This window comes from Atractosteus spatula, chromosome 14, assembly GCF_055471065.1.
Source record: "Atractosteus spatula isolate fAtrSpa1 chromosome 14, fAtrSpa1.hap1, whole genome shotgun sequence".
In the NCBI taxonomy this organism is placed as follows: domain Eukaryota; kingdom Metazoa; phylum Chordata; class Actinopteri; order Semionotiformes; family Lepisosteidae; genus Atractosteus; species Atractosteus spatula.
The window spans coordinates 35,160,005-35,187,138 of NC_142719.1; the positions used below are offsets into that span (position 1 = coordinate 35,160,005).

General features: G+C 39.3%; 3 protein-coding genes and 1 pseudogene across 7 annotated transcripts in view; all 4 read left to right on the top strand.

The window, feature by feature from the left end:
* LOC148821226 (protocadherin gamma-C5-like) overlaps positions 1-27,134 on the top strand; it is a 173,175-nt gene that overhangs the window by 138,310 nt on the left and 7,731 nt on the right. For 3 of the 4 annotated variants that reach the window (XM_088932528.1, XM_088932529.1, XM_088932527.1), the window contains exon 2: positions 23,850-23,908. In XM_088932528.1, coding sequence (XP_088788654.1) covers positions 23,850-23,908 — 59 coding nt within the window. Of the gene's footprint in view, positions 1-16,449; positions 19,208-23,849; positions 23,909-27,134 lie in introns of those variants that run through there. The other variant, XM_088932526.1, reaches the window with a different exon arrangement.
* On the top strand, positions 131-4,815 carry LOC148821249 (protocadherin gamma-C5 pseudogene; annotated as a pseudogene). Its single transcript, XR_016094111.1, has 2 exons — positions 131-3,607; positions 4,681-4,815. The product of XR_016094111.1 is annotated as a protocadherin gamma-C5 pseudogene (transcript).
* LOC148821250 (protocadherin gamma-C5-like) lies at positions 5,582-9,229 on the top strand. Its single transcript, XM_088932364.1, has 2 exons — positions 5,582-8,020; positions 9,170-9,229. The coding sequence occupies exons 1-2, from the start codon at positions 5,582-5,584 to the stop codon at positions 9,227-9,229; spliced, it is 2,499 nt and encodes an 832-aa protein (XP_088788490.1).
* On the top strand, positions 9,460-16,586 carry LOC148821251 (protocadherin gamma-C5-like). The gene is made up of 4 exons (XM_088932367.1): positions 9,460-11,907; positions 13,144-14,760; positions 15,127-15,237; positions 16,464-16,586. The coding sequence occupies exons 1-4, from the start codon at positions 9,460-9,462 to the stop codon at positions 16,584-16,586; spliced, it is 4,299 nt and encodes a 1,432-aa protein (XP_088788493.1).

The window sequence follows — 27,134 nt, forward strand, 5'->3', positions numbered from 1 at the left end:
AGTTAATTAAAGCAGAATGGCAATCAAAGGGGAGTATCTTCTAATATAGTATAATATAGTAACTCACGACAGCGAATGTCGACATAATGTAAATTGCCTTTTTTATAACAAATGGTATCTTAAATCTTAATGTGCCAAAATATTCCAGTTTTATATTCGTTGCGTGTGAATTTTCATTTTGGTGGACTACACCAAGAACAATAGAACGTCTGTGCTCACTAAGACAGGACTGCAGAGTTTCTGTGTATGAGAGAGAATGGTTCATTTGTATCTGTTTTGATAAAAAAGATTTCTATTTTGTTTCATTTTAGTGTCAAATGCCATTCATGTATATAATTTGGATGTAATTTCTCTGGTTTATACAATTAAATGTTTTTTTTATATATATAGTTCGGCCTTCAAATTTAAATCAATTTCAATTTAAATCACCATTTTGTCTTATTTCGCCAATTTAATGATTTGCACACGTAAATTAATCACATTACTTTGTAATTGTATGATTAACCTCATTCCCTGTGTTGATTGACACACGATCTCTTAGATTATAGTGCCTACACGGACCCCTGGAGGATCACGGCTGAACTACAGGTTAGGATGCGCAAAGATCCTAGCTTGAAGGAGTCTCTCACCAGATCTTAAATAGACATATGGACATACAAGCTGTCTGTCTTAATAGTCAGAGAGAACGTTACAGTATTTGGCCATACAGGTATTTTTTCTAATGTAATTGTTTAATCAGACACAAATGTCAGTTGGACAACTTGCTTCGTATTACAAATTGTTTCGAATGAATGAGATTGCATTGCTCTTTACTTTAACTTTGGGCATTTCAGCGTCATATCTCGTGTTCCTTTAAAGGAAAGACTGTTTCTTTAAGGTACTGCTCAACTCCTATTGGATAAGCTAGTGAGGCAGTGTGCGCCAATAAAATGCTGAGTTGTACAAAGAGATCTACTCCCTCCCCCGAGTCGCAGCACCGTAACCCTTACAATGCACACATATGGGAGAAAGAAGGCTATACACGCATTCAAGGATATTCAGAATAGATTCTGTGCTTATACTGGAAATATGTTGTTTTTATTATGGTTTGTAGCATGATTTGTTTAAATACTCTTGTCTTTTTGAAGGAAAAAAAAGCTTATTAATGGCAATGCAATTCATCAGTTTATACAGAAACGGGACGAGGATTTGGAGTTTGGAATGGCGGTGGCTATGGTCGCTTTGTTTCTTTCTCTTGTGGAATACAATATACGGACAGATTCGATACACGATTCCAGAGGAATTAAATGAGGGTTCCATTGTCGGAAATATAGCTAAGGACTTGGGGCTGCAGATTGCAGAAATTTCGGATCGCAAACTGCGGATAGCTTCCGAGGCTGGTAAGCAGTATTTCAGTGTGGATTGGGGAAAGGGCGAATTGGTTGTGAGCGAAACAATCGACAGGGAGAATCTGTGTGGACAAAGCGCCAGTTGCTTGATACCGCTGGAAGTTATTATTGAATCGCCATTGCAGTTGTATCGTGTTGAGGTTGAAATCCAAGATATTAATGACAACACACCTTCTTTTGTTACGACCGAGCAAGTCTTAAACATCGCAGAATCAACTGCGCCTGGAGCGCGTTTTCCACTTAAAAACGCAAGAGATCCCGACGTCGGTACGAATGCAATGAGTTCTTACAGGATAAATAAAAATGGCAATTTTGTTTTAAATGTTAAAACTAACAAGGATGGGGCGAAGGTTCCAGAATTGATTTTAGAAAAGGCTCTGGATAGAGAAAACGAGCCTGTTATCCAGCTTGTGCTCATGGCTATAGATGGTGGAAATCCGGCCAGGTCAGGGACAACACAGATAACTATACACGTTCTAGATAACAATGATAATGCGCCTCATTTTGAGAAAGCTCTATATGAAATACCAGTGCAGGAAAACTCGCCTAAAGGTACAGTGATCACGGCTGTTAAAGCCGTTGATTTAGATGAAGGATCTAACGGAGATATTCTGTATTCATTTGCTGATCATACTTCGGACAAAATTCTCAATACATTTAATATTAATGCCGAGACGGGGGAGTTAGTAATAATTGATCAGATAGATTATGAGGAATCCAGCTCGTTTGAATTTGATGTCCGTGCTACAGACAAAGGAACTCCAGCAATGGAAACTCATTGTAGTGTGCACGTCGAAATTCTGGACGTGAATGATAATGCCCCGGAGATAGTTCTCACATCATTACCCAGCCCGGTTCGGGAAGACGCCTCAGTCGGAACTGTAGTTGCTTTAATCACCGCCAAAGATTTAGACTCAGGAGACAATGGGAAAGTAAACGTATTAGTGTCTCCGGGTTATCCTTTTAAATTAAAACCTTCCTTTGCAAATCATTATGCACTGGTTACAGATTCTAATTTAGATCGTGAAACGTTTCCAGAATATAACATAGAAATACAAGCAGCTGACTCGGGTTCACCTTCTCTTAGGACGCAAAAAATAATAACTGTTAATATTTTAGATGTTAACGATAATGCCCCGGTGTTTTCGAAGGCTTCTTACACAGCGTATGTAAAAGAAAACGCCACTCCAGGTAAAATACTCTGTTCAGTTTCAGCTTCTGATTCAGATTTGGGGGAGAATGCCAAAGTCTCGTATTCTATTTTGGACACTAAGGTGCAAGACATATCTCTTTCTTCGCATATTTACATTAACTCCGATAATGGCAGTATCTACAGCATGCATTCCTTTGACTATGAGAAACTTAAAGTATTTCAGATTCAAGTGCAAGCAAAAGACCAAGGTTCTCCTCCTCTGAGTAGCAACGCGACTGTTCATGTCTTTATTCTGGATCAGAACGACAATGTCCCCGCTGTCATTTACCCGTCTGCAGATATGGGATCTCTTCCTCATCAGAAGATGCCCCGGTCTGCTAAAGCGGGACATCTCGTTACCAAGGTGACGGCAGTGGACGCTGACTCTGGTCATAATGCCTGGATTTCTTATAAAGTTGTTGAGGCTACAGATGACACTCTGTTCAGTGTGAATCTCCATACTGGAGAGGTCAGGACTAAACGTGGTGTTTCTGAACAGGATGACTCCACTCAGAGACTTGTTATAGAAATGAAGGACAACGGAGAGCCGGTACAGTCCGCTACAGTCACAATTGATATTTCATTAGAGGATGGTGTCCATGAACCTATTTTGGATTTCCGACAAAAATCAAAAGAACCCAGTAACAAATCGAGCAAAATTACTTTTTATTTAATAATTTCACTTGCATCTGTGTCTGCAATTTCTTTTCTGACGTTTGTCATATTAGCAGTGAAGTGCGTTAGGAACAGCAGAGGTGCTGCGTGTTGTTGTGTCAAACGTGCCGACAAGAATCCACAGAGAAACTTGCAGTTACAGCTGAACACTGACGGGCCTATAAAGTACATAGAGGTCCTGGGAGGTGACATGTTATCTCAAAGCCAGTCCTTTAGATCCTGCTTTTCTCCCATGTCCGAGATCAGTGATTTCACCTTCGTGAAACCCAGCAGCACTACAGACTTTAAAGAGATAATAAACGTGCTTGACGCGTCCTTACCAGACAATGCCTGGACTTTTGAAAGCCAACAGGTAAGAATTCTTTAAATAGCCAAGTTTGTTTCTGAACAGATGAGAAAATGAATCAGTATTTCCTATTTTGGTAATTCTGTAATAATCTCATAGTGATTGTTTTCTTTTTTCCCTTCAGAGATTAAATAAGGACTACAGGGAAAATATATCTCTCTGTGTGGGCAATTGTTTTGAGTGTCCATAGTTAAATAACTATGATTAATATCAGTCTTATTATTTGAACCCCCATCTGTAATAAGCTTCACTAATTTACGTGTTAATGGTTGTTAATATTAATTCTTCTGTATTTTGTTTTATTCTGGGTGGTTAAAGGTAATCAATGTTCAAATTCTTGATGTCTTTTTAAACCAAAAATTATATATCAATGCTTTTTAAAAGAAATAATGATTTTACAGCATAACAAATAAGTATTTTTGGGGAAAAAAGTATGCTTTCAAAACGGATATGAAATTAAAGTGGTTATGTTAGAAATTGGGAATGGGTCATTATCAGTGTGAGGTTGTACAATTGGAAGGGGCCTGCTGCACCTCCCAGACTACTGAATGGTTCAGCAGGTACCAGCCAGCTGGTACCACCTGTACGATTGGGCCCATTCGTTGTCATTGCTTGTGCAGAAGGTACCACACTCCTCCATTCCATGGTCTGATCACAAACAGATCGGGTGTTTTTCACCCCACATTCGGTTGGGCTCAATGTTTTTGACCTTTAAAATGAGCAGAAGCTGAGAAAATAACTTTTGAAACTAAGCTTTAAAGTCAAAAACTACAAGTTTTATCATATCATCATTATTACCATTGCAACAGGAAACCAATATATGTATATGCCTTTTTTAAAAGAAATATGTCGTGTCTGAAATTGTTTTTTATATATTTGATAATGTAGTGATTATATTATATGAAGCTTTTCATTAAGTCGATTAATTCAAAGATATCACATGCAGTTTCTATACTCTGTTAATTGAACCTCGTTGCTTTCAGTGTAACTAGTAACTGGTGCTGTTTACAATTTGGTAGAAAAAAAATAGTTTTATATGTTGACACTACTAAAGTTCAAGTTTTTGTTTCACGTGCCAGCAACAACTCACGCAGCAAGGGCTTAAAGGAGGGAATTACAGAGCTCAGGTGTCCACTGCACTAATTTGTTTCATGGATGTGTTCCCGAATTTCAGCACCATTGAGATGGACAGCTCCACACAGGGACTCATCTGACAGTGCTGTGGTTTCCAGGACAGAGAATCTTTCTGACAAAAAAAACCCTGCTGTTATTAAGCGATGTGTAGGCTTACGTCCAGTCAACCTGGGTTTAAAGATTCAATATCTAAAGGAGAGTTATTTAGTTTATCCTTTAATCACAATAGCAATTAAATGGATCCTTCTGTGGATTTGTATCAGAAATGTTTTATACGTTTTGTTTTCATATTAACAATGTCTGAAAACAAAAGTAGAAAATTCACAGGGAGCACTTAATGCGTTTATGAAGGAAAGAAACGTGATTTTTTTTATTTTAGTCTATTTTAATGAACTATTTTTATGAAGAAATACATGTGTTAACTTGTTCTTCAATCTTTGTCACTGTGCACTGAATTAACATTTGACTGTAACCCGTAAATGCTAATCACAGCTCGCTTATAGGTAGGCATGAATAATGTCAGCGAAATGTGACTTTAAGACGTTTTAGCATTTCTATTGGATAGACGTGTACTGCGTTCTGCACCAATCAAATGGTGAGTTGTACAAAGAGATCGACTCCCTTCCCCCACCTCCAGCTGCAGTACTATAACCCCCTACAATGCTCATTGCTGCTTATGTAGGGGCTGTGCTCACATCAATGGACATAATACTTAAATATCGGGATTTTTTAAGTACTCCTTTTTTATTTTCAGCAGTGTCCTTTTCATAACATCTTGGGGGAAGGATTTTGTTGTGGGTTTTAAAAGGATGCTCTGATAGAAATGCAATTTATTTGCCCTGGGAAATGAAAAGCGGGACAAGGAATCCGATCTCGGAATGGCAGGCGCTGTGGTTGCTCTGTTTTTTTGCGTCGTGGAGTACAATAGACGGACAGATTCGCTACACGATTCCGGAGGAATTAAAAGAGGGTTCTGTTGTCGGGAATATAGCCCAAGACTTGGGCTTGAGCGTTGCCGAAATTTCGGACCGCAAGCTTCGTATAGCTTCTGAGACTGGTAAGCAGTATTTCAGTGTGGATTTGGGAAAGGGCGAACTGGTCGTGAGCGAGATAATAGACAGGGAGAATATCTGTGGACAAAATACTATCTGTTTATTACCTCTGCAACTTATTACTGAATCGCCCTTGCAGCTGCACCGCGTTGAGATTGAAATCCAGGACGTTAATGACAATGCTCCGAATTTCCTTACAAAAGAGCACATTTTAAAAATTGCAGAATCTATGACACCAGGGGCGCGATTTCCGTTGGAAAGCGCACAGGACCCTGATGTTGGTACCAATAGCCTGCGTTCTTATTCTATAAATGCTAATGAATATTTTCGGTTGAATGTTAAAAGTCTCGAAGATGGCAGAATTTCCCCGGAATTGATTTTGGAGAAATCCTTAGACAGAGAAAAACAGGCTTTTCACCATCTCGTATTAACCGCTTTAGATGGAGGAAATCCAGTCAAATCTGGTACCACTTTGATTCAGGTTGTCGTCCAAGATAGTAATGACAACGCGCCACAGTTTGATCAAACAGTTTACAAAGCATCTATTAGTGAAAATACTGCGCCGGGGACTGTTATTGTTACACTTAAAACCACCGACTTAGATGAAGGACCAAATGGACAAATACAGTACTCTTTCGGTACTCACACGTCTGATGTGGTACAGAAATTGTTTGCTATAAACTCTGACACGGGTGAGATTAGCGTCATAGGAGACCTGGATTACGAAGAGAGTAAATTTTATACTTTTGATGTTCGAGGTAAAGATAGAGGTATCCCAGAGCTGGAAGGTCACTGTACTGTTCAAGTCAATGTTTTAGACGTGAATGATAACCCACCAGAAGTCATTCTCACTTCATTGCCGAACCCAGTCCTTGAAAATGCTCCAGTAGGTACCGTGTTAGCTTTAATTAACGCGAGAGATCTGGATTCTGGGGAAAATGGAAAGGTGGATCTACAGGTATCCCCGGGCTACCCTTTCAAACTGAAGCCCTCTTTCGAAAACCATTATTCCTTGGTAACCGATTCGCAATTAGATCGCGAAACCACATCCGACTATGACATAGAAATAGTTGCGACGGACTCCGGTACACCTCGCCTTCAGACGAAGAAACTCATCCACGTCGAAGTTTTAGATGTAAATGACAATTCTCCGTTATTCTCACGGCCTTCCTACGACGTGTACATGAAAGAAAACAGCCCAGCGGGCGAGTCGCTGTGTTGTGTGTCCGCCTCCGATAAAGACTCGGGAAAGAACTCTTTAATCTCGTATTCGATCGTGGATTCTGTGGTAAATGGGATTCATGTTTCGTCGTATTTTTATATTAATTCTGAGAACGGGACTATATTTAGCTTGAATTCCTTTGACTATGAAAAATTAAAAGTCTTCCAGATTACTGTACACGCTGCGGATCAAGGTTCCCCTTCTCTACAAAGCAACGCGACTGTTCATGTCTTTATTCTGGATCAGAACGACAATGTCCCCGCTGTCATTTACCCGTCTGCAGATATGGGATCTCTTCCTCATCAGAAGATGCCCCGGTCTGCTAAAGCGGGACATCTCGTTACCAAGGTGACGGCAGTGGACGCTGACTCTGGTCACAACGCCTGGATTTCTTATAAGCTTGTTGAGGCTACAGATGACACTCTCTTCACTGTGAATCTCTATACTGGAGAGGTCAGGACTAAACGTGGTGTTTCTGAACAGGATGACTCCATTCAGAGACTTGTTATAGAAATGAAGGACAACGGAGAGCCAGTACAGTCCGCTACAGTCACAATTGATATTTCATTGGAGGATGGTGTCCATGAACCTATTTTGGATTTCCGACAGAAATCGAAAGAACCCAGTAACAAATCGAGCAAAATCACTTTTTATTTAATACTTGCTCTTGCTTCTGTGTCTGCAGTTTCTTTTCTGACGTTTGTCATATTAGCAGTGAAGTGCGTTAGGAACAGCAGAGGTGCTGCGTGTTGTTGTGTCAAACGTGCCGACAAGAATCCACAGAGAAACTTGCAGTTACAGCTGAACACTGACGGGCCTATAAAGTACATAGAGGTCCTGGGAGGTGACATGTTATCTCAAAGCCAGTCCTTTAGATCCTGCTTTTCTCCCATGTCCGAGATCAGTGATTTCACCTTCGTGAAACCCAGCAGCACTACAGACTTTAAAGAGATAATAAACGTGCTTGACGCCTCGCTCCCTGACAACTCCTGGAGTTTTGAAAGCCAACAGGTGAGCACTAGATGGAAACTGATGGTTCTCATTCAGTTACTCAGGCAATTATGTGAGTAAACAATCTGAAGCCAGAGATAAATCTTTAAACAGAATATGCAGAAATACTTTATTTCCCTCTTACAGTTAGAGAAAATGTTTAGTCAAAGATGGAAGTGAGATATTAATCAGGTTCACTGTATACATTGTGTATATTTTTATATTGCTTAATCTAATATGAAATATTGTGTATAAGGTATATTGTAACTGAACTGAAATGCGTAATCTCATTTCCTGCTATTTTTTTCCTTATATACTCCCTCTTTTGCCTTTTCTTTTTCTGGCGCACATACAGTACACTTTTATAAGCGCTTATGCCTTAACCGAAATCAAATGAATATAAATACAGGAGACTGACCTGCTACTGTATGTCCTAATAAAGCAGTCCAAAAGGAAATTACTTTTTCACACGTTTTTCACAACTAAACCTGTTGTAAAAGTCCTTTAGCTGTTTAGACGAGCATGTTTTTTATTCAATTGTAATCACTAAACTTTTATGACTACATAAAAAAATATTTCTCAGTTACATATACATATATGTGCCTCCTGGCATTTGAAAAAAAAGTGTGTTACAGGCTACCAATATTATAACTTAAACTTTAAAAAGTTTTTTTATTAGCCATGAAAAAAGTGTACTTCGCCAGGAACGTCAAACGTAATTAATTTGCAATTAAATGCCAGAGATAAAGTCTCAACTGTGGATTATTTCAATGATTACAATGTTTACTTCTTGCATTTGCTGAGTGGAACTGATGTATTGACTTGAAACGAAGTATGTTATTTTAAAAGATTGAAACAGTTACAGTTCTTAGAAAGTTTATAATACAAGCACACCCAAATCCTATTTAAGCACGTTCACAACCTTCTGTTGTTAATTTATCATTTCCATGTGCCTTCTTGCAACGAAATAAACAACCCCAAAACTGAGAACAGTTTTTGAGATCCCTACAATGTCACACAGCTAGCTTGTGATTTTTCTGTACAGTCCTGATACATGTGCAATACATATACGATTATTTCTATTTTACATAGTTTCCATGGGTATCTTTGGAACATTTTACACACAACAAATATCAAGCTTGAAGCGGGACAGGAAACTGTTTCTTTAAGGTACAGCACGCCTCCCATTGGATAATCCAGTTCGCGCAACGCGCCAATGAGGCGCACTAGCTGTACAAAGAGATCTACTCCTTCCCCCAGCTACAGCACCGTAACCCTTACGGAGCTTATGCATGAGAAAGAGGAGGCTGTACATACAGTACATTCACGCACACAAAACAGAAGCTTAATGCACAGTTTAGATCCGTGTGATAGTCGTGCTCTTCCGTTGGATTGCGTTATTCGATTGCAATAATTAACCCCCATTGTTTGATGGAAAACAAATATTAAACGGACCGGGAATGAAAAGCCGGACTGGAGAGAGCGGCTGCGGGTGGCAGGTGCTGTGGTCGCTGCTTTTCTGTCTTCTTTGGAGTACAATAGACGGGCAGATCCGTTACACGGTTCTGGAGGAATTAAAAGTGGGTTCTGATGTCGGAAACATAGCTAAAGACCTGGGGCTGGATGTCGCAGAAATTTTGGGACGCAAACTGCGGATAGCTTCTGAGGCCGGTAAGCAGTATTTCAGTGTGGATTTGGGAGAGGGCAAATTGGTAGTGAGTGAGAGACTCGACAGAGAGGATCTGTGTGGACAAAGCTCCATTTGCTTGTTGCCTTTGGAGGTTATTATTGAAATGCCTTTACAGCTGTACCGCGTCGAGATTGAAGTCCAGGATATCAATGACAACTCGCCCCTGTTTCTTACAAACGAACGTACTCTAAAAATCGCCGAGTCTACAGCTCCAGGTGTACGCTTTCCTTTGGAAAGTGCACAAGATCCCGATGTAGGCAGCAATTCGTTAAAGTCTTATTCGATAAGCAAAAATGAATGTTTCACGTTGAAGGTTAAGAATCTCGAAGACGGAAGAAAAGTCCCTGAACTGGTATTAGAAAAGACACTTGACAGAGAGAAGCAGTCTGTTCATAATCTGCTGTTGACGGCTGTAGATGGAGGCAATCCAGCAAGATCTGGCACCTCGCAAATCACAGTTGTTGTTCTTGATATTAATGACAACATCCCCGTATTTGAAAAAAGCACATATAAGCTAAATCTCAGTGAGGACACTCTTCCGGGATCCCTCGTAATTGAAATCACTGCCACGGATTCGGATGAAGGTCCAAACGGTGAAATAGATTACTCATTTGTTGAGCACACTCCAGAGTCGGTGCGTAACAAGTTTGATATCAAACCAAAAACGGGGGAAATATTTCTGAAAGGGGAACTGGATTACGAAGGCACTAGTGCTTACAGAATCGACGTGAGAGCCAGAGACAAAGGGAATCCTGAAATGGAAGGTCACTGTAGCGTGCACATAGATATTGTGGATGTTAATGACAATTCTCCAGAAATCGTCCTTACGTCTCAGCCAAATCCTGTTCGTGAAGATGCTCCGGTTGGGACAGTTGTCGCTTTAATAACTGTAAGGGATTTAGATTCGGGCGAGAATGGGAAGGTGATTTTGCAGTTGCCAAACGGTTATCCTTTCAAACTAAATCCTTCCTTTGCCCATCATTACGCGTTGGTTACTAACGGAGTCTTAGACAGAGAAAGGTTCAGAGAGTATAACATAGAAGTGATTGCCAATGATTCAGGTTCCCCACCTCTCGCCACGAAAAAAATAATATCAGTTAATATTGTGGACGTCAACGACAACCCCCCGAGCTTCTCGGAGTCCTCCTATAACGCATATGTGATAGAAAATAATCCTTTGGGTACTCTGCTCTGTTCAGTGACAGCGTCGGACCCCGACTTTGGAGAGAATGCAAAAATATCGTATTCCATTTTAGACAGCCAGCTAAATGATATATCTATTTCGTCCTACGTTTACATTAACTCCGATAATGGCAGTATCTACAGCATGCATTCCTTTGACTATGAGAAACTTAAAGTATTTCAGATTCAAGTGCAGGCAAAAGACCAAGGTTCTCCTCCTCTGAGTAGCAACGCGACTGTTCATGTCTTTATTCTGGATCAGAACGACAATGTCCCCGCTGTCATTTACCCGTCTGCAGATATGGGATCTCTTCCTCATCAGAAGATGCCCCGGTCTGCTAAAGCGGGACATCTCGTTACCAAGGTGACGGCAGTGGACGCTGACTCTGGTCACAACGCCTGGATTTCTTATAAGCTTGTTGAGGCTACAGACGACACTCTCTTCACTGTGAATCTCCATACTGGAGAGGTCAGGACTAAACGTGGTGTTTTAGAACAGGATGACTCCACTCAGAGACTTGTTATAGAAATGAAGGACAACGGGGAGCCGGTACAGTCCTCCACAGTAACAGCTGATATTTCATTAGAAGATGGTGTCCATGAAGCCATTTTAGATTTTCGACAGAAATCTAAAGAATCAAATACCAAATCCAGCAAATTGACATTTTATTTAATAATTTCTCTTGCATCGGTTTCTGTTGTATCTTTTCTGACTTTTGTTATATTGGGAGTAAAGTGCATTAGAAACTGGAAATGCAGTTCGTTTTCCTGTGTCAGAGGGCACGATCCTGGAAATAAAAATCAAAGCAGAAACTTGCAGTTACAGCTGAACACTGACGGGCCTATAAAGTACATAGAGGTCCTGGGAGGTGACATGTTATCTCAAAGCCAGTCCTTTAGATCCTGCTTTTCTCCCATGTCCGAGATCAGTGATTTCACCTTCGTGAAACCCAGCAGCACTACAGACTTTAAAGAGATAATAAACGTGCTTGACGCATCCTTACCAGACAATGCCTGGACTTTTGAAAGTCAGCAGGTGAGCTTTGACTAATATTAATCAGTGGTTAACGTGTTTCAGTTTGTTAGACAATTGACGATGGCTTCTTAAGTTCAGCTTGTCGAACTTCGTTAAAATGTAAATCTGAATTTTAGTCTTTTTTTTCTTTTTCTCCTCAGAATGTTTATTGAGTGTCTTTTTGTTTTTATTTCTTACCAATCAGAAGGTTTATGAGGTGTGTTTTTGTTGCAAACATGGAACTGTTTCACAAAACGCCTTAAGGTATGGGAGAACAATATGGTAGGTAATGCACATTACAAAAGTCTGAAATATTCGTAATGTAGTTTTGGAATATTTCAGCTTGTTGGTGGTTTTAATGAAACCTCACCTGAAGGAGAAAGGAAAGGAAACCACCAGACGAATCAGCACATGTGCGCCCTGAAACGTTTGGCATAATCACTGATATTGAAATCCATTGTTTATATAGAAATAATACAAGTTGAAGAGGATTACTTTTTGTGATATGTATGTCAACCCTGGATGGAACTAGGTTTTCCCAATATTTAGAATATTCTCTCTTTTTTGCATCCTACTACCTGTATTCTCTTGTGTGTGTTTTAATAAACTGAACAAGCTGTATCTTTAAGGCACAGTTAAGCTCTCATTGGCTGAGAACGTGCGGCGCTGCACTCCAATGAAAATGCAGAATTGTACAAAGAGATCTACTCTCTTACCACAGCCACAGCACAGTAACCCTTCTGAAGCTTAATGCAGGGGATGAACACCGATGAACGCACATCTACAGATACAAACAATGGGCATAGATATGCGTTACGATATTGTGTTATTTTATTTTAAAATTTATTTCAGCTATTTCATTTTCCGTAAGTGACATCAGATGAAAGTTTATATAAAACGCATTGAAAAGAAATGGAAAGCTGTGCCAGAAAAGGGATCGTGAAATGGCCGACACTGCGGTCGTTTTATTTCTTTGTCTTGTGGAGTACAATCAATGGACAGATTCGTTACACCATTCCAGAAGAATTAGCTAAAGGTTCCCTTGTTGGAAATATAGCTAACGACTTGGGCTTGGATACTGCAAAAATTGCGGATCGCAAGCTCCGAATTGCATCTGAGTCTGGTAAGCAGTATTTCAGTATGGATTTGGGAAAGGGAGAATTGATTGTGAGTGAAAGAATCGACAGGGAAAATCTTTGTGGACAAAGCGCCACTTGCTTATTGGTATTGGAGATAATTATTGAATCGCCATTGCAGCTTCATCGCGTTGAGGTGGAAATCCAAGATATTAATGACAATTCTCCCAATTTCACTACAAAGGAGCATGTGCTAAAGGTAGCGGAGCATGTAACTCCTGGTGCCCGCTTTCCGCTAGAAAGCGCACAGGACCCTGATGTTGGTAGCAATTCTTTGCGCTCCTATGTCCTGAAGAGCAACGATCATTTCACCCTGAATGTGAAAACTCTGCAGGATGGCAGGAAAGTACCCGAATTAACGTTGGCAAAATCTTTGGATAGAGAGAAAAAGCCGTCTCATGAGCTGTTGTTGATAGCTGTTGATGGGGGCAATCCAGTGAAATCTGGGACAGCGCGGATTAAGATCCACGTTTTAGACGCAAATGACAACGCGCCACAGTTTGATCAACAATTTTACCAAACATCACTTCATGAAAATGTTCTTCCTGGAACTGTTGTTATTAAGCTTAACGCTACAGACTTAGACGAGGGACTGAATGGAGAAATTCAATACGCCTTCAGTGATCACACTTCAGATATGGTGCTTAATGCTTTTAGTGTGAATTCGCAAACAGGTGAAATAATGGTAAAGGGGCGACTGGATTTCGAGCAGACCAGTTTCTATGCACTTGACATGGTGGCTAAAGACAAAGGCAGCCCCCAAATGGAGGGTCATTGCAGTGTTCAAGTTAACATTATTGACGATAACGATAATACCCCAGAGATAATACTGAAATCTTTGACAAGTCCTGTTCCTGAAAATGCTGCAATTGGGACAGTAATCGGCTTAATAAACGTCAGAGACTTAGATTCTCACGAAAACGGGAAAGTCACTGTACATATTCCTCCAGATTGTCCTTTTAAATTGACCCCCTCCATAGAAAACCATTACGCCTTGGTGACTAACTCGCACCTTGACCGCGAATCCCTCTCTGAGTATAATATTGAAATAAATGCTGTTGACTCGGGTTCCCCAGCGCTTTCAACAAAGAAAACCGTGACTGTCAGCGTTGAGGACGTCAATGACAACGCTCCGCAGTTTACTCGTCATTCGTATGCTGTGTATATAAATGAAAACAGCGCTCCAGGTACAATTCTGTGTACGGTATCTGCTTCCGATCCAGATCTTGGGGACAATGCCAAGATCACTTATAACATCTTAGATACAAAGGTGCAAGACGTGTCTGTCTCCTCCTATATTTACATTAACCCTGATAATGGCAGCCTCTATAGCATGCATTCTTTCGACTATGAGAAACTTAAAGTATTCCAGTTTCAGGTACAGGCAAAGGATAAAGGCTCTCCATTTCTAAAAAGCAACGCGACTGTTCATGTCTTTATTCTGGATCAGAACGACAATATCCCCGCTGTCATTTACCCGTCTGCAGATATGGGATCTCTTCCTCATCAGAAGATGCCCCGGTCTGCTAAAGCGGGACATCTCGTTACCAAGGTGACAGCAGTGGACGCTGACTCTGGTCACAACGCCTGGATTTCTTATAAGCTTGTTGAGGCCACAGACTACACTCTGTTCAGTGTGAATCTCCATACTGGAGAGGTCAGGACTAAACGTGGTGTTTCTGAACAGGATGACTCCACTCAGAGACTTGTTATAGAAATGAAGGACAACGGAGAGCCAGTACAGTCCGCTACAGTCACAATAGATATTTCATTAGAAGATGGTGTCCATGAACCTATTTTGGATTTCCGACAGAAATCGAAAGAACCCAGTAACAAATCGAGCAAAATTACTTTTTATTTAATAATTTCACTTGCATCTGTGTCTGCAATTTCTTTTCTGACGTTTGTCATATTAGCAGTGAAGTGCGTTAGGAACAGCAGAGGTGCTGCGTGTTGTTGTGTCAAACGTGCCGACAAGAATCCTCAGAGAAACTTGCAGTTACAGCTGAACACTGACGGGCCTATAAAGTACATAGAGGTCCTGGGAGGTGACATGTTATCTCAAAGCCAGTCCTTTAGATCCTGCTTTTCTCCCATGTCCGAGATCAGTGATTTCACCTTCGTGAAACCCAGCAGCACTACAGACTTTAAAGAGATAATAAACGTGCTTGACGCGTCCTTACCAGACAATGCCTGGACTTTTGAAAGTCAACAGGTGAGCAAGAATGGTGAATTAATAGAATTTCTAACCTTTGTCCTGCTTTTTAACTTGCTTAACTTTACACATCATACTCTCACGGCGTTTACATTGTGTTGTTTCTTTCAAATGGTGAAGTTGAGTAATTACAAAAGTAAAGCAAACGTTCACCTGGAACCAAACACTGAACTGTACCTGTATTAGTATTCTTCACTTCTGCTGAAATAATATTGAAAATATAACAAAACTAAAGATTGAAACTAACCGAAAATAAGCAGTCAGTGTCACCAAACACACAGACGTACACACATTCATTGGATATAGTGTGTTAATATTTATATACGGGTATCCTTTTTTTTTCTTTTGTATTTGATTTAATTCTTGTGAGAAATGAAACAAACGTTTGCTGTCCAATTGAACCAAATAACAAACGTGTGAAATACTAAACGGGGACATTTCTTATAGATGTTGGAGGTCTGCCAGCTTCTTTCTATGGGTATTTTTTAAATTAGGAAAATAACAAAATGAATATTATGATTGTGTTGTTACAACGTTTCTGGGGTTGAATGTTACATACTGTAAATTATTAATATAGTGGTGTCTTTTTTTCCTCAGCTGGTGCTTTAGCTGTCTTAGTATGCATTCTTTTCAATAAGTATTATGTAATTACATGCTATTTACTGGGAATAACTGTAGGTATGTGGGACAAAATCCAAATTCAACAGCTATTCTAATAAAATATAGAACCAGAGCCCCGGAGTATTTTACAAACGCAGTTCGTAAATCTAGTGAAAGTAATACAATCACTACGACCCCTTGTGGTACGTTGAATTATGACAGAAAAACCATAAGCACATAGTTCACGTTCTCTTGTGATTTACCTAAACATGTGTATCAAATAGTTAATTAATACTCTTACCTATTTTGCTAATAATTGTATGTATGTTAAAATAAGTGTAGCTTCTGTTATATGTACCATGAATATCAAGGGGAGCAGCTGCAGATCATTAATTCGCTCTTCCACACAAATTCCCATTATTACGGGCCGTTTCCTCTGCAGCGTTTAATGCGGTTTCATGTTCAGTTCACTGCGACCAGAACAGCTTGAGCGCAGTCTGGTTTTGGTATATGTTTAACAGGATGCCTGTAAGTCCTGACCCGGCCGTGTGTACGACTGCAGTCTCTTTTTTAACTTTTTTGGGAAGTCCTTTGGAGGAAAAATACGCTACGTGGTCCACCAATAGGGTGCTGGCCTCTGTGACGCGTCCAAGTCCCCTCCGCCCATTGCCAAAGCAGAGCAGCACTTCAGTGTTGGGAACTACATGCAAAGAGAGATGGAGTTTTGTTTTATTGCTTTTTTTTTCTAGTATCGCTTCCTAAAGTAAGGCGTCATGGGGTCGTTTAATTTGTGTTTTCGGTGTGATTGGGTTTTTCTAAGAATGGCTAGGTGGTGTCTTTTAATCACTTCGATGGATTTATTACCGTAAACTTATTTTTTCTTTGCGAGTACGGGGTTTTCACAATGGAATGCAGAAAAAGGAAACGGGCTTTGGACTGGCACACGCTGTGTCTGTCTTTTTCTTTTACTTGGATTTTCGCGTCGGCTGAGCTTACGTATTCTGTCACTGAAGAACTAAAACCAGGGGCATTCGTCGGGAATATAATGAAAGATCTGGGACTCGACGTACTGAAAATTGCTGGAAGAAACTTGCGGGTGGTTTCAGATTCTAGTGCTCAGTATTTTGAAGTGAACACGGTAAACGGAATGTTAGTTATTAAAGAGAAAATGGACAGAGAACGCTTATGTGGATTAAGTGTAACATGTTCAGTGCACCTTCAACTAGTGCTTGAAAACCCCTTGGACATACACCGTGTTGCAGTGGAAATACTGGATGTAAACGACAACGCACCTCAGTTTCCTACCAAAAATATAACTCTGGAGATTTCCGAAGCTGCAGCGCCTGGAACTAAATTCCGCCTCGAAAGTGCGCACGACCCAGATGTTGGCTCGAATTCTTTGCGAACCTATGTTCTTAGTCCAAACCATTGTTTTGTTTTAAGTGTAGAAACAAAAAGCGATGGTACGAAATTCCCCGAGTTGGTACTGGAAAAGGCTCTTGACAGGGAGAGGCAAGCGGTATACCGCCTGCTGCTCACTGCAGTTGATGGAGGGGTTCCGGAGAAATCTGGAACTACAACTGTCTTTATTAAAATACTTGATGTGAATGACAACGCGCCGGTGTTTGATCAGCAGGTGAAAAGGGTAAGCTTGTTAGAAAACTCCCCTCCTGGGACTTTAGTGACGAAACTCAACGCTACTGACGTGGATTATGGCCTGAATGGCGAAATCTTCTTTTTGTTTAGCAAGTACACGTCAGCCGCAGTTTTGCAGCTTTTTAGTATAGACTCCCAGACTGGCGAAATCCGTGTGAATGGTGTGGTCGATTATGAAATGACCAGCGTTTTTGATATTACTGTACAAGCTAGAGACAAAGGAACTCCTGCCATGGAAGGGTCTTGTAACATTAAAGTTGAAATCACTGATGTGAATGATAATGCCCCAGACGTCATAATAACATCTCTCCATACTCCAGTTAAGGAGGATGCAGTGTCTGGCACTGTCATTGCCCTGATTAGTGTCAGGGATCTGGACTCTGGGCAGAATGGGGAAGTGCTGTTACAGATCCCTCAGGGTCTGCCATTCAAATTGAATTCAGCTTTTAAAGAACACTATACCTTAATAACTGATGGTCAACTTGATAGGGAGGAAGTTCCCGAGTACAATATTGTCCTTAAAGCCACTGACATGGGCTCACCTCCCCTCTCCTCTGAGACAGTCATCCATGTCAGTCTTTCAGATGTCAATGACAATGCTCCAGTGTTTTCACAGCCATCCTACACTGTGGACATAGCAGAAAACAATGCCCCAGGCACCCCTATTGTGACAGTTTCTGCGTTTGATCCCGACATTGGCAAGAACTCTCAGCTTTCTTTTTCGATTTTGGAGAGCCAAGTCCAGGGTACATCTATTTCATCTTACATCTACATTAACGCAGAGAACGGAAACATTTACACCATGCGGTCTTTGGACTACGAGCAAATGAACGTGTTCCAGATTGAAGTGCAGGTGAAAGATGCAGGAAGCCCACCACTGAGGTCCAACGTGACCGTGCACGTGTTTGTCGTGGATGAAAATGACAACGCCCCTGTAGTCGTTTACCCTGTGTTTCCCAGAGAGACTTCTCTGCAGCTGAAAGTGCCCCGGTCTGCTGGTGCAGGCTACCTCATCAATAAGATAGTGGGTGTTGATGCAGACAGTGGTCACAATGCTTGGCTGTCCTACAACATCCACCCAAGCCATGACACAGGGCTGTTTCAAATTGCTACCCACACGGGGGAATTAAGGACTACCCGTAAATTACAGGAGGAGGAAGGGTTTGTGCACAATCTTGTGGTTGTAGTGAAGGATAACGGGAAGCCTGCACTCTCGGCCACAGTGGCTGTCACCATAACTGTGGAGGAAAAGGGCTCACAGATGTCCTCCGAGATAAGGGACGTATCTGCAAAGAAAGGCGGCATGTCTGACATTACTCTTTATTTAATTATTTCTCTAGCCTGCATTTCTGCCATTTCCTTTCTGACATTTGTGATTCTCATGGTTAAGTGCCTTAAACAGAAAGATGATTACAGCAGTTGTCTGGAGAGCTGCTGCTGCTATAGCAGGCACTCGCTGCGGTCCAGGCACACCTACCAGAGGTCCCACAAAAACCTCCACTTGCAGTTAAACTCTGATGGGCCAATCAAATACCTGGAGGTAGTAGGGGGCCCTCCCGAGACTCATATGCAAGGCTATAGGCCCTGCTACTCGACTCTGTCAAACAGAAGTGACTTTGTGTTCATCAAAAGCCCTGCCACGCCCATGATGAGCAAAACCAACACCTTGAACATGTCTTTATCTAGAAAACACTTAATTAATACAGCTAATGAGGTGAGAACCCTATCTGTCCCTGTGCAACTGTGATGTGCATTCCCGATGGTTTTACATGTCCGACAACACTTTGCTCATTGAAGTTCAAAAGTGGCTACAAAATGCTTTGTATTATATATATATATGTGTGTGTGTGTGCAGATATACAAAAGCTGTATTTTGTATGCCGTCAATAGAAATAATGAGTGTTCCCTTTAAGAGTACTTAATAGCTTCATGTTTGTGTAATTTGGAGATAACCAGTAGTACATTGCAAGCATAGTTTTGTTCAAAATATGTTTTTTTGATAGTCCATGTAGAGCAATACGTGGGTTTATTGAGTTTAAAGTAAATAAAAATGTACTCAGGTTTGTTACCTCAGTCTTAATTGAATCATTCATTCAGTCCTACAATGTAGCAACTATTAAACTTCACATCTCTTTTCACTGTTATCTAAGTGGTTTGAAAAAAGTGTACTTTGTATTTAAGGTAAATCTATTGATTGTACCTGTGAAACATCTTTTGTGTGCATAAAAGAGTGTATTGTGCTTCACAGGGAAGTCAGCCATATATTCCATATACAAAGTCAAGGGGGTGTCCTAATAACAGGATTTGGTTCAGCAGTTGACCTTTGACTTCCTGTTTTCCTCTGAAGCTCAGTAATACATTGCATTTGTCACCTTGAGCTAGAAATTGCAAAGCAGCATTCGTAGTTCCTTCTCTGAAGAACACACCTGATGATGAATTTTGAATATACTGTATATATAAAGATATGTTTTCATCTGAGTTTTAAAAACAGTGTAGAGAAGTGCATCATAAGCACTTATAATGAAAGATATCCCATGCTGATTAAAATAAGTGCATTACCAAATAGGATTGGGTTTTAATGTGAACCACTGACTTCTTTTCACACATTTGGCCTATTTAAATTTACTAACATTTAAAACCTCACAAACAGATCTTTCTGTTGCTACATATATGTTGTTTGTGGCAGATGGATCTGCAGTCTGCTGCTGTTGTGAAACTTGACTGTCTTTTGAGATAGTTCTCAGGTTGTTGTGCTTTGTATGGAAGCTTGGATCACAGTAACTTGATCTCATTCAATTGAACCTTTATCGGAGGTATAAATTGTGATGTCTCAGATTCTTCCAGTTTTTTTAATATTGACATAAAATGTAAACAGTGTGTGAGTGAGATTTGTAATTCTATATTGCAGTGGCTTGAGTAGTAAAACATGCTACATTCTTGATCTGAACACTGAGTCATCTTCATTAGTAACTGGTAGGATTGTTACCATCGGTTTTAGCATGATACAAGAGGATCTGATTCACTTTCAAAAAATCATCTAACAAAGTCAGCCCAATGGATGTCTCCAGAATGGACAATGAAATTCCAGAGGACACAAGTAGAAACAATGGGAAACTGCATGTAACACTGTGAACAGGCAGTCGTCATTTTATGGGAGTCTGGAATAAGATACCCAGCCATGTTGTTAATGCTGATAATCTGACCCTTTTCAGAAATTCTAGGATCGATTAGCCACGAGCAACCAAATGAGCCAGATGGACTGAATGGCCTCTTCTCAGTTGTAAGGTTCAATTGTCTTCTTCATAGTTTAAAATCTATAACCAGATTTTTCAACCTGGTCAGCATTCAGTAACTATTGCTGAAATGTCCAAAAATCTCTGTTGCTGTGTATTTCTTCCCAAAAATGTACCTGAAAACAACATGTGGGGCTGTGCATTGATCCCTGAGTTTGTGACCGCTTCTTCCATCGGATTAATTAAATATAAAAATCAAAGGACTTACTGTGCTCTTGTGAGAAAAATATGGAGCATAATTCATTTCTCTTCTAGTGAACTGTTGCCTGTGGAGGTTTTGCATAGTGAACTGAATTTTAATAGTTAAAAATGCTAAAAGTATAAATAACCTGGTAACTGGTTTCAGGACTCTGGTCTTAACAGACATGACACATAAGGGGTTAACCGCACTGATTCAGAGGATAGAATGGAAATCTGCTTCAGTCAGTCACAGATGGGAGACTTGCAATCCAGATGTGGATTTCAGTCTTCCACAGTGATTAGTGCCTTTCTTATGTCAAAAGCTGTGTACACTGAGCTACTTGTTTATGGACACTTCTGTATACTAAAAGACCTTGCTGGTGCTGATAACTGAGATATTTTGAGTAACAGCTAGTACATCACAGTGCTTAAGTGTAAATATAATCACATCTTCAGGGTTTCAGTGCTACAGTGTATATCCCAGAGGCTAAAGTCTGGCCAAACAGTACATGTGTTGTACTGATTCTCCATTAACAATATAATTTTCTTAGCAGTCATGTCAGTAACAGGGTCATCACTGTTATATAAATATTAGCTATAGATACGTTGTTAAAGTGTAGATTAAAAGGATATACCTTTGTAATTTCACCAAAAAGACAACTTGACATTTTTGTGTTTTGTAGTAGTAGCACTGTGGAAATGCTTATATCCCTACAGCTGTGTACTGTACTGTATTAAAAAAGTATTACTGTTACTAGTATTAAAATACTAGTTTATCTACAAAATAGATCTGTTTTATCTAGGAAGGCAGTGGATTATGCAAAGATTTTGTTTCAGATTTTAACACTTTGATATACAGAGCATACTTTTTTTTTATCTGCGAAATTGCTTAGCATTGAGTTAGATGAAATTAAAAAATGGGTGGAGAAATCCCTGACATTAAGACAAATATGATTTATAGGGTTGGAACAATAAAATTAGTATTATCAGGTAGTTTGTTACTTGAAGCTGTAATTCAAGTCTGTAATTATTTTTTTTCACAGAAAGCTTTTTCAATAATCTGTTGTTAAGTAGGGTAGGGCTCTAAAGACCTATTCACTGTATGATCAGTCTTTGTCCCTTTTCATATTTAGCATGAAATGCATACATAAAGGTAGTGTGCTGATGGGAGAGAAATTAACCTTAATATCATTGCATTCAGTCTATTTTTGTATGGCTCTCAAACATAAAAATGCTTAATGCACGTACAGTGTATGTACTTTATATGTACAGTATGTGCATCTGCTCCTGGGGTGGACTGGTGTCCAGTCCAAGATATATCCTAAATTGGACCCATTGCTTGCTGGGATAGGTTCCAGCTACCCTGTGACCCTCAACTGGAAAAAGCAGTAGAAAATGGAATGTTGTACAGTATGTAGACATTATAACCAGAGCCAGTTTCTTGGTTCTTGGTTTGTCAGACACTGATGTGCATGGCATTTTGCTGCAGGTGCTTTCTCTTGTCAAGGGTGTCATGGGTGCTTATGTGTATATTACTGAACTCTCTGTGTATTTGTGTATATAAGTCAAGATAGTGTTAATTCTCCTCCATGTTTGTCCAGGTCCTAATTTGTAAGAAAAACTTCAGTTTTTCACAGAGACTGCTGGAGGTAAATTATAAATGCTAATTGGGGCCTTCATTTGGATGTACTAACAGCAAAGGCTTAGTATGGCTCTTCAAATCTGTAGGTGGCTTATATTATTAAGGCAGACATATTTAAAGCTCAAATTAAAGAGCTTTGGCAAGCTGTCCACTGGCTTCTGTGAAACAGAAGCTCACAAGCTGTTGTAGTTGTTTTGATTTTGTGTAAAATTCTGTGTCACTATGGATGTACCATTTTTAGATCAGATATTTTTCTTCATGGTTTTATTCCTTACAGTTATTTTCATTTTGTTCTGAACCAGGCTATATGTAAAAGTTTGCCGATGTAGTCTGTTACTTTATACAGTATCTTGCTGAATGTTTTCAACTGCATGTTCATTTACAAATGTTATCTAGGCAATTGTGACAATATAACCTTGTTTAAGAATTAAGGGGCAAAAACATTACATTTTAGAACCACTGTTATGTGTTATTGTCAGGCAATTTGAATTTTTATACTCAGATTTAATGATGAATCCAATTGTAAAATGGAAATTTTAGTTCCATGTGTGGGATGTGACTATTTTGCAAAACAACTTAAACTAGCTGGTGAAGGAACTAAAGTAGATCTATTCTTCATTAAAAAAATGTGTTGCTTTGTAAGTGTAAATGCACAAGTAAACATTATTTAATTGTCACTACATTTGTTCATTCATTCCAGTGAAAATTTTATTTTTCAACCTCTCAGTGTACTTTTGGTTGATGTTTTTTTTCTTAATTTGATTGTAACCGAGAAACATGAATCATGTAAGCAGTACATACAGTCATTTCTTTTCAATGCGACAGGAAAACAAAGCTCCACATTCTTACATGAACCAGCATGGTTTAAAGGCCATAATGTAGTGAAATGGCTGCAAAATGGTTGAATATAGGTTTATTATTTAAGGCTGGTAAAAATACAAATGTTCTGTCTTCCCATATAACACATATACTGTAACTGCTTTTGTTTATCTGTTATATTTGTCTTTAGAGTGGGAAAGAACAATGTGCATTATTCTGCTGAGGCTCTTGGTATTATTTGACCTACATCTTCTCTCTAGGAAGATTTTCCTTCCATTTTAGAACGAAGACTGAAGATCCGGAATCTTCTCTACACTCAGAGGAAGCCTGGAACATATTAATACACGGACTGGGGATGTGCATTGTCCCTGCATTCCCTCTGTCTACTCACACTTCAAATGATTTTTCTTTTTTATTTGCAGCAAAAGCCTCCAAACACTGACTGGCGTTTCTCCCAAGGACAGAGACCAGGACCTAGTGGGTAAGTTCATTTGTTTGCTCAGTCATATAAGGATTTACAATTTGTTGTGCATTTCCCGCAGCTGGTGTCTGTAACAAACAATGGCCATGAATACATATATAGGTGCAGCTGTTTGGAAATACTGTACATTCAATTTACCAAAATAACCTTTATTGCCAAAGGCAGTCTCACTGCCCACAAAGCAGCAGGTGGACATACTAATTTGCTTTAAAGCTTCATTAAATCTATCTTTTTCTACGCAGAGGAGCCGAAAACAACTACATGAGATACATTTGATAATGTCATTCAACTTCATGTACACAAATATTAAAGCACTTTGAAGGAAGTCTTCACTTTGCTTCTAATTTTCTAAATTGTTCAACAGAATTGTATTGTCTGAAATGAAAATGGATCGGTTTTAGCACTGGTATTTCAATTACATTGTGGAGTAACAGAAAACTGTATTAAACATCTTAATGATTTCTTAGCAAATGTGTTAAACATTGGATTGCCCCTCTTTGCTCAAATATCAAGTGATTGTTCTTTATTCTGTATATTTCTTTATAACATAATGGTTAAAGAATGTAACATTTTTTAAAAGATTTAATACTACCTGTGAATATATGTGTTTGATCCAAGATGGCTTTATGTCCGTAATAAGAATATTTAATCTGAAAACTTATACAGCACTGAACTATGTGGCTTAAATATATACAGTAAGTAAAATTAATAAGTGAAGAATTAACTTTGCAATAATGAGTTGTACACAGGGATGTTTTATCTGGGGGGATAAACATGAGCCCTTGTAGTGAGTAAAATATCACTTATTCAATAACACATGACCAGGTATACCTTGATAAAATATTTTTTTCGTTATATTATTCACTTTTACTTTTTTGTTCATTTACACTGTTCTATATTTTCAGATTTTTCTGTAAAATACTAAATGATTCCTACCTTACAATGTATTCATGCATTGTTAGAGATTTATGGCAGGGACAGACTGTAGTGTCCCGAGAGTTAAATTCTCTTTTCTGTCTAATCTTTTAAATTTTAATTAAAACTTAATGGCCGTTGGAGATGATAACTTAAGACTGGTAAGACAGCCCTACAGCTCTTACATCAGCTCAGACAGGTTACACACAGATTAGGAAGGAAGTCTATTCAGACTGTTTCCATATGGGAAAATGAGTGATAGTCTTTAAAGCACAACAGTGAAACGTGGATGTGCTTAGTTTCTACCTAATGTGCACAAGATGCAGGAGGTTTCCTGAGCTGTATGAATGATTCTCTTTCCCCAGATGTAGGCTATGACACTTGTTTGTTTCTTTTGGATATTGATGTAATGGCATGATGACAATGTCTGAAATGTTTTTCTTGATTTATGAGAACATTAAATATCATACAAATGTTATTATTATAAAATATTGACAAGAAACTTGAACTTTTTACCCAATTGGTGGAATCCAATTGGGAATGGAATATATGGGATGTTACTGTATGTACTATCAAATGCACTAAAGTCTTCTGAAAACAAAGTATTCAATTTGGGTAGTGGTTGGAGCTAAGTAATATATTTTGTCTTCAGAATTTTGAAGAATATAGCAAATTATTTCTCAGACGGTGTTATAGTCCCTTTGGTGATCGTCTTTTTACTTTTCTTTATGAGGGTGTAAAGACTCTTGGACAAAATTGATTTCTCCACAACTAATGGATGAGCCAGGATGACTATTCTACTAATGTCCAGCAGGGGTCTCATGGGGGAATTGTTTTTTGTTTTTTAGAAGTAGAGGAAATCTCCAAAATGATAAAAGCACTCAAGTTATTGTTTGAACAAATTATTGAACTATTTGTTCACCTTTAAATATAAGGATTCATTTTTTATTACTAATTTTCATTTGATTGATCAAACGTGATTGCTTGGCACATTCTGCCACAGACCGCAATAAATTTGGTTTTATGGCAATCATGGTGGTACCATTTGAGCAGCACACTTTGTAGCGTTGGAGCGGAATCTAAATGCTCCAAAAAGATGGATACAAAGGCCATAAAAGACCATAAAAGATAAGTGTATAGTTATTTTGAACAAATGATTCATTAAATGTTTCTGAAGATTTGAAAATCTAAAATAGTTGGAGCATAAAAGACAACATATTTTGTGGAAAATACACACAAAGAAAACTCACAAAATTACTAGTTGCAAAGCTGTCATACAGTAGCAAACAGTGGACATGTTGGGCTTTTGTTGTAGTTGAAAACTAGCTACCTCATCAATTTCTGCAGCGTTTTATATTTGTGAAAAGGAGGTCATTATCTGGTCAGGAAAAAGAGATATGTAGTCAGCCAGGGGTTTAAGCTGGGGGTGAAGAGAAATACATGCCCTTCCCCCAGTCCGTTTTCTAAACCATGTGCTAAAGCAATCCAGAGCTTTTGACCACATTGTATTTGTTGCATTTTTGATCTTGTCTTGTGTATTGTCACAGATTAGAACCATATATTCATGGGTTTAGTTTGTCTTTTCATTTGGTGTTTCCATTCCTTTTGGATTTGGCTTTCATTCAGGTGCGTTTGGCAGCTCGGCATATTCCCGCTTCGTTTTTCTTATTCTTCCTCCAGCTCTCTGTGTGAGTGAGAGCCCATGTTCTAGACTGTCCCGAGCCATTCAGGCCCCATGTTAATTAACTTCAAAAACCCAACACCAAAGGAAGGAGTTTACTGCACCTCATATAAGGCAGGAAACAGACCTGTCTACAATATCCCCATAACCCTGCATGTGATCCTCATCAGATTCTTCCCCCACCCTTTTTATACACAGCAGAAGCTAAGGGGTTAACTGAGGAAATTAGCTGCTGCTTGTGGAAACAGGCATCAAATAACACCCTGGGAGTTCCTCAGTATGAACTGAACAGATTTCTTTCCATAGTCCAATAAGTGCTGTACTTCTCAAAGAAAACGAGACAGATGATAATAGAAAACAGCGCTGGTTCTCCACTTGAACGCAAATACGTATGCAGTTAAACACATCCCTTTGAAGGGAGGCAGATGCTTTGCAGTTTAAATGCTATGTGATTTGCCATTAACAATAATGCAATGGAAGAATGGCCTTCATTTTTAACTTCTTAATATTTCATAACAGTAAAGAACATAGTTACAAGAAGGTTAGCAGCCCTATTCATCTTGTAAGGAGAAGCATAAAACGGCAACAATGCTTTAGAAACCTGGGTCTTCTGACAATGCAAAAAAACTC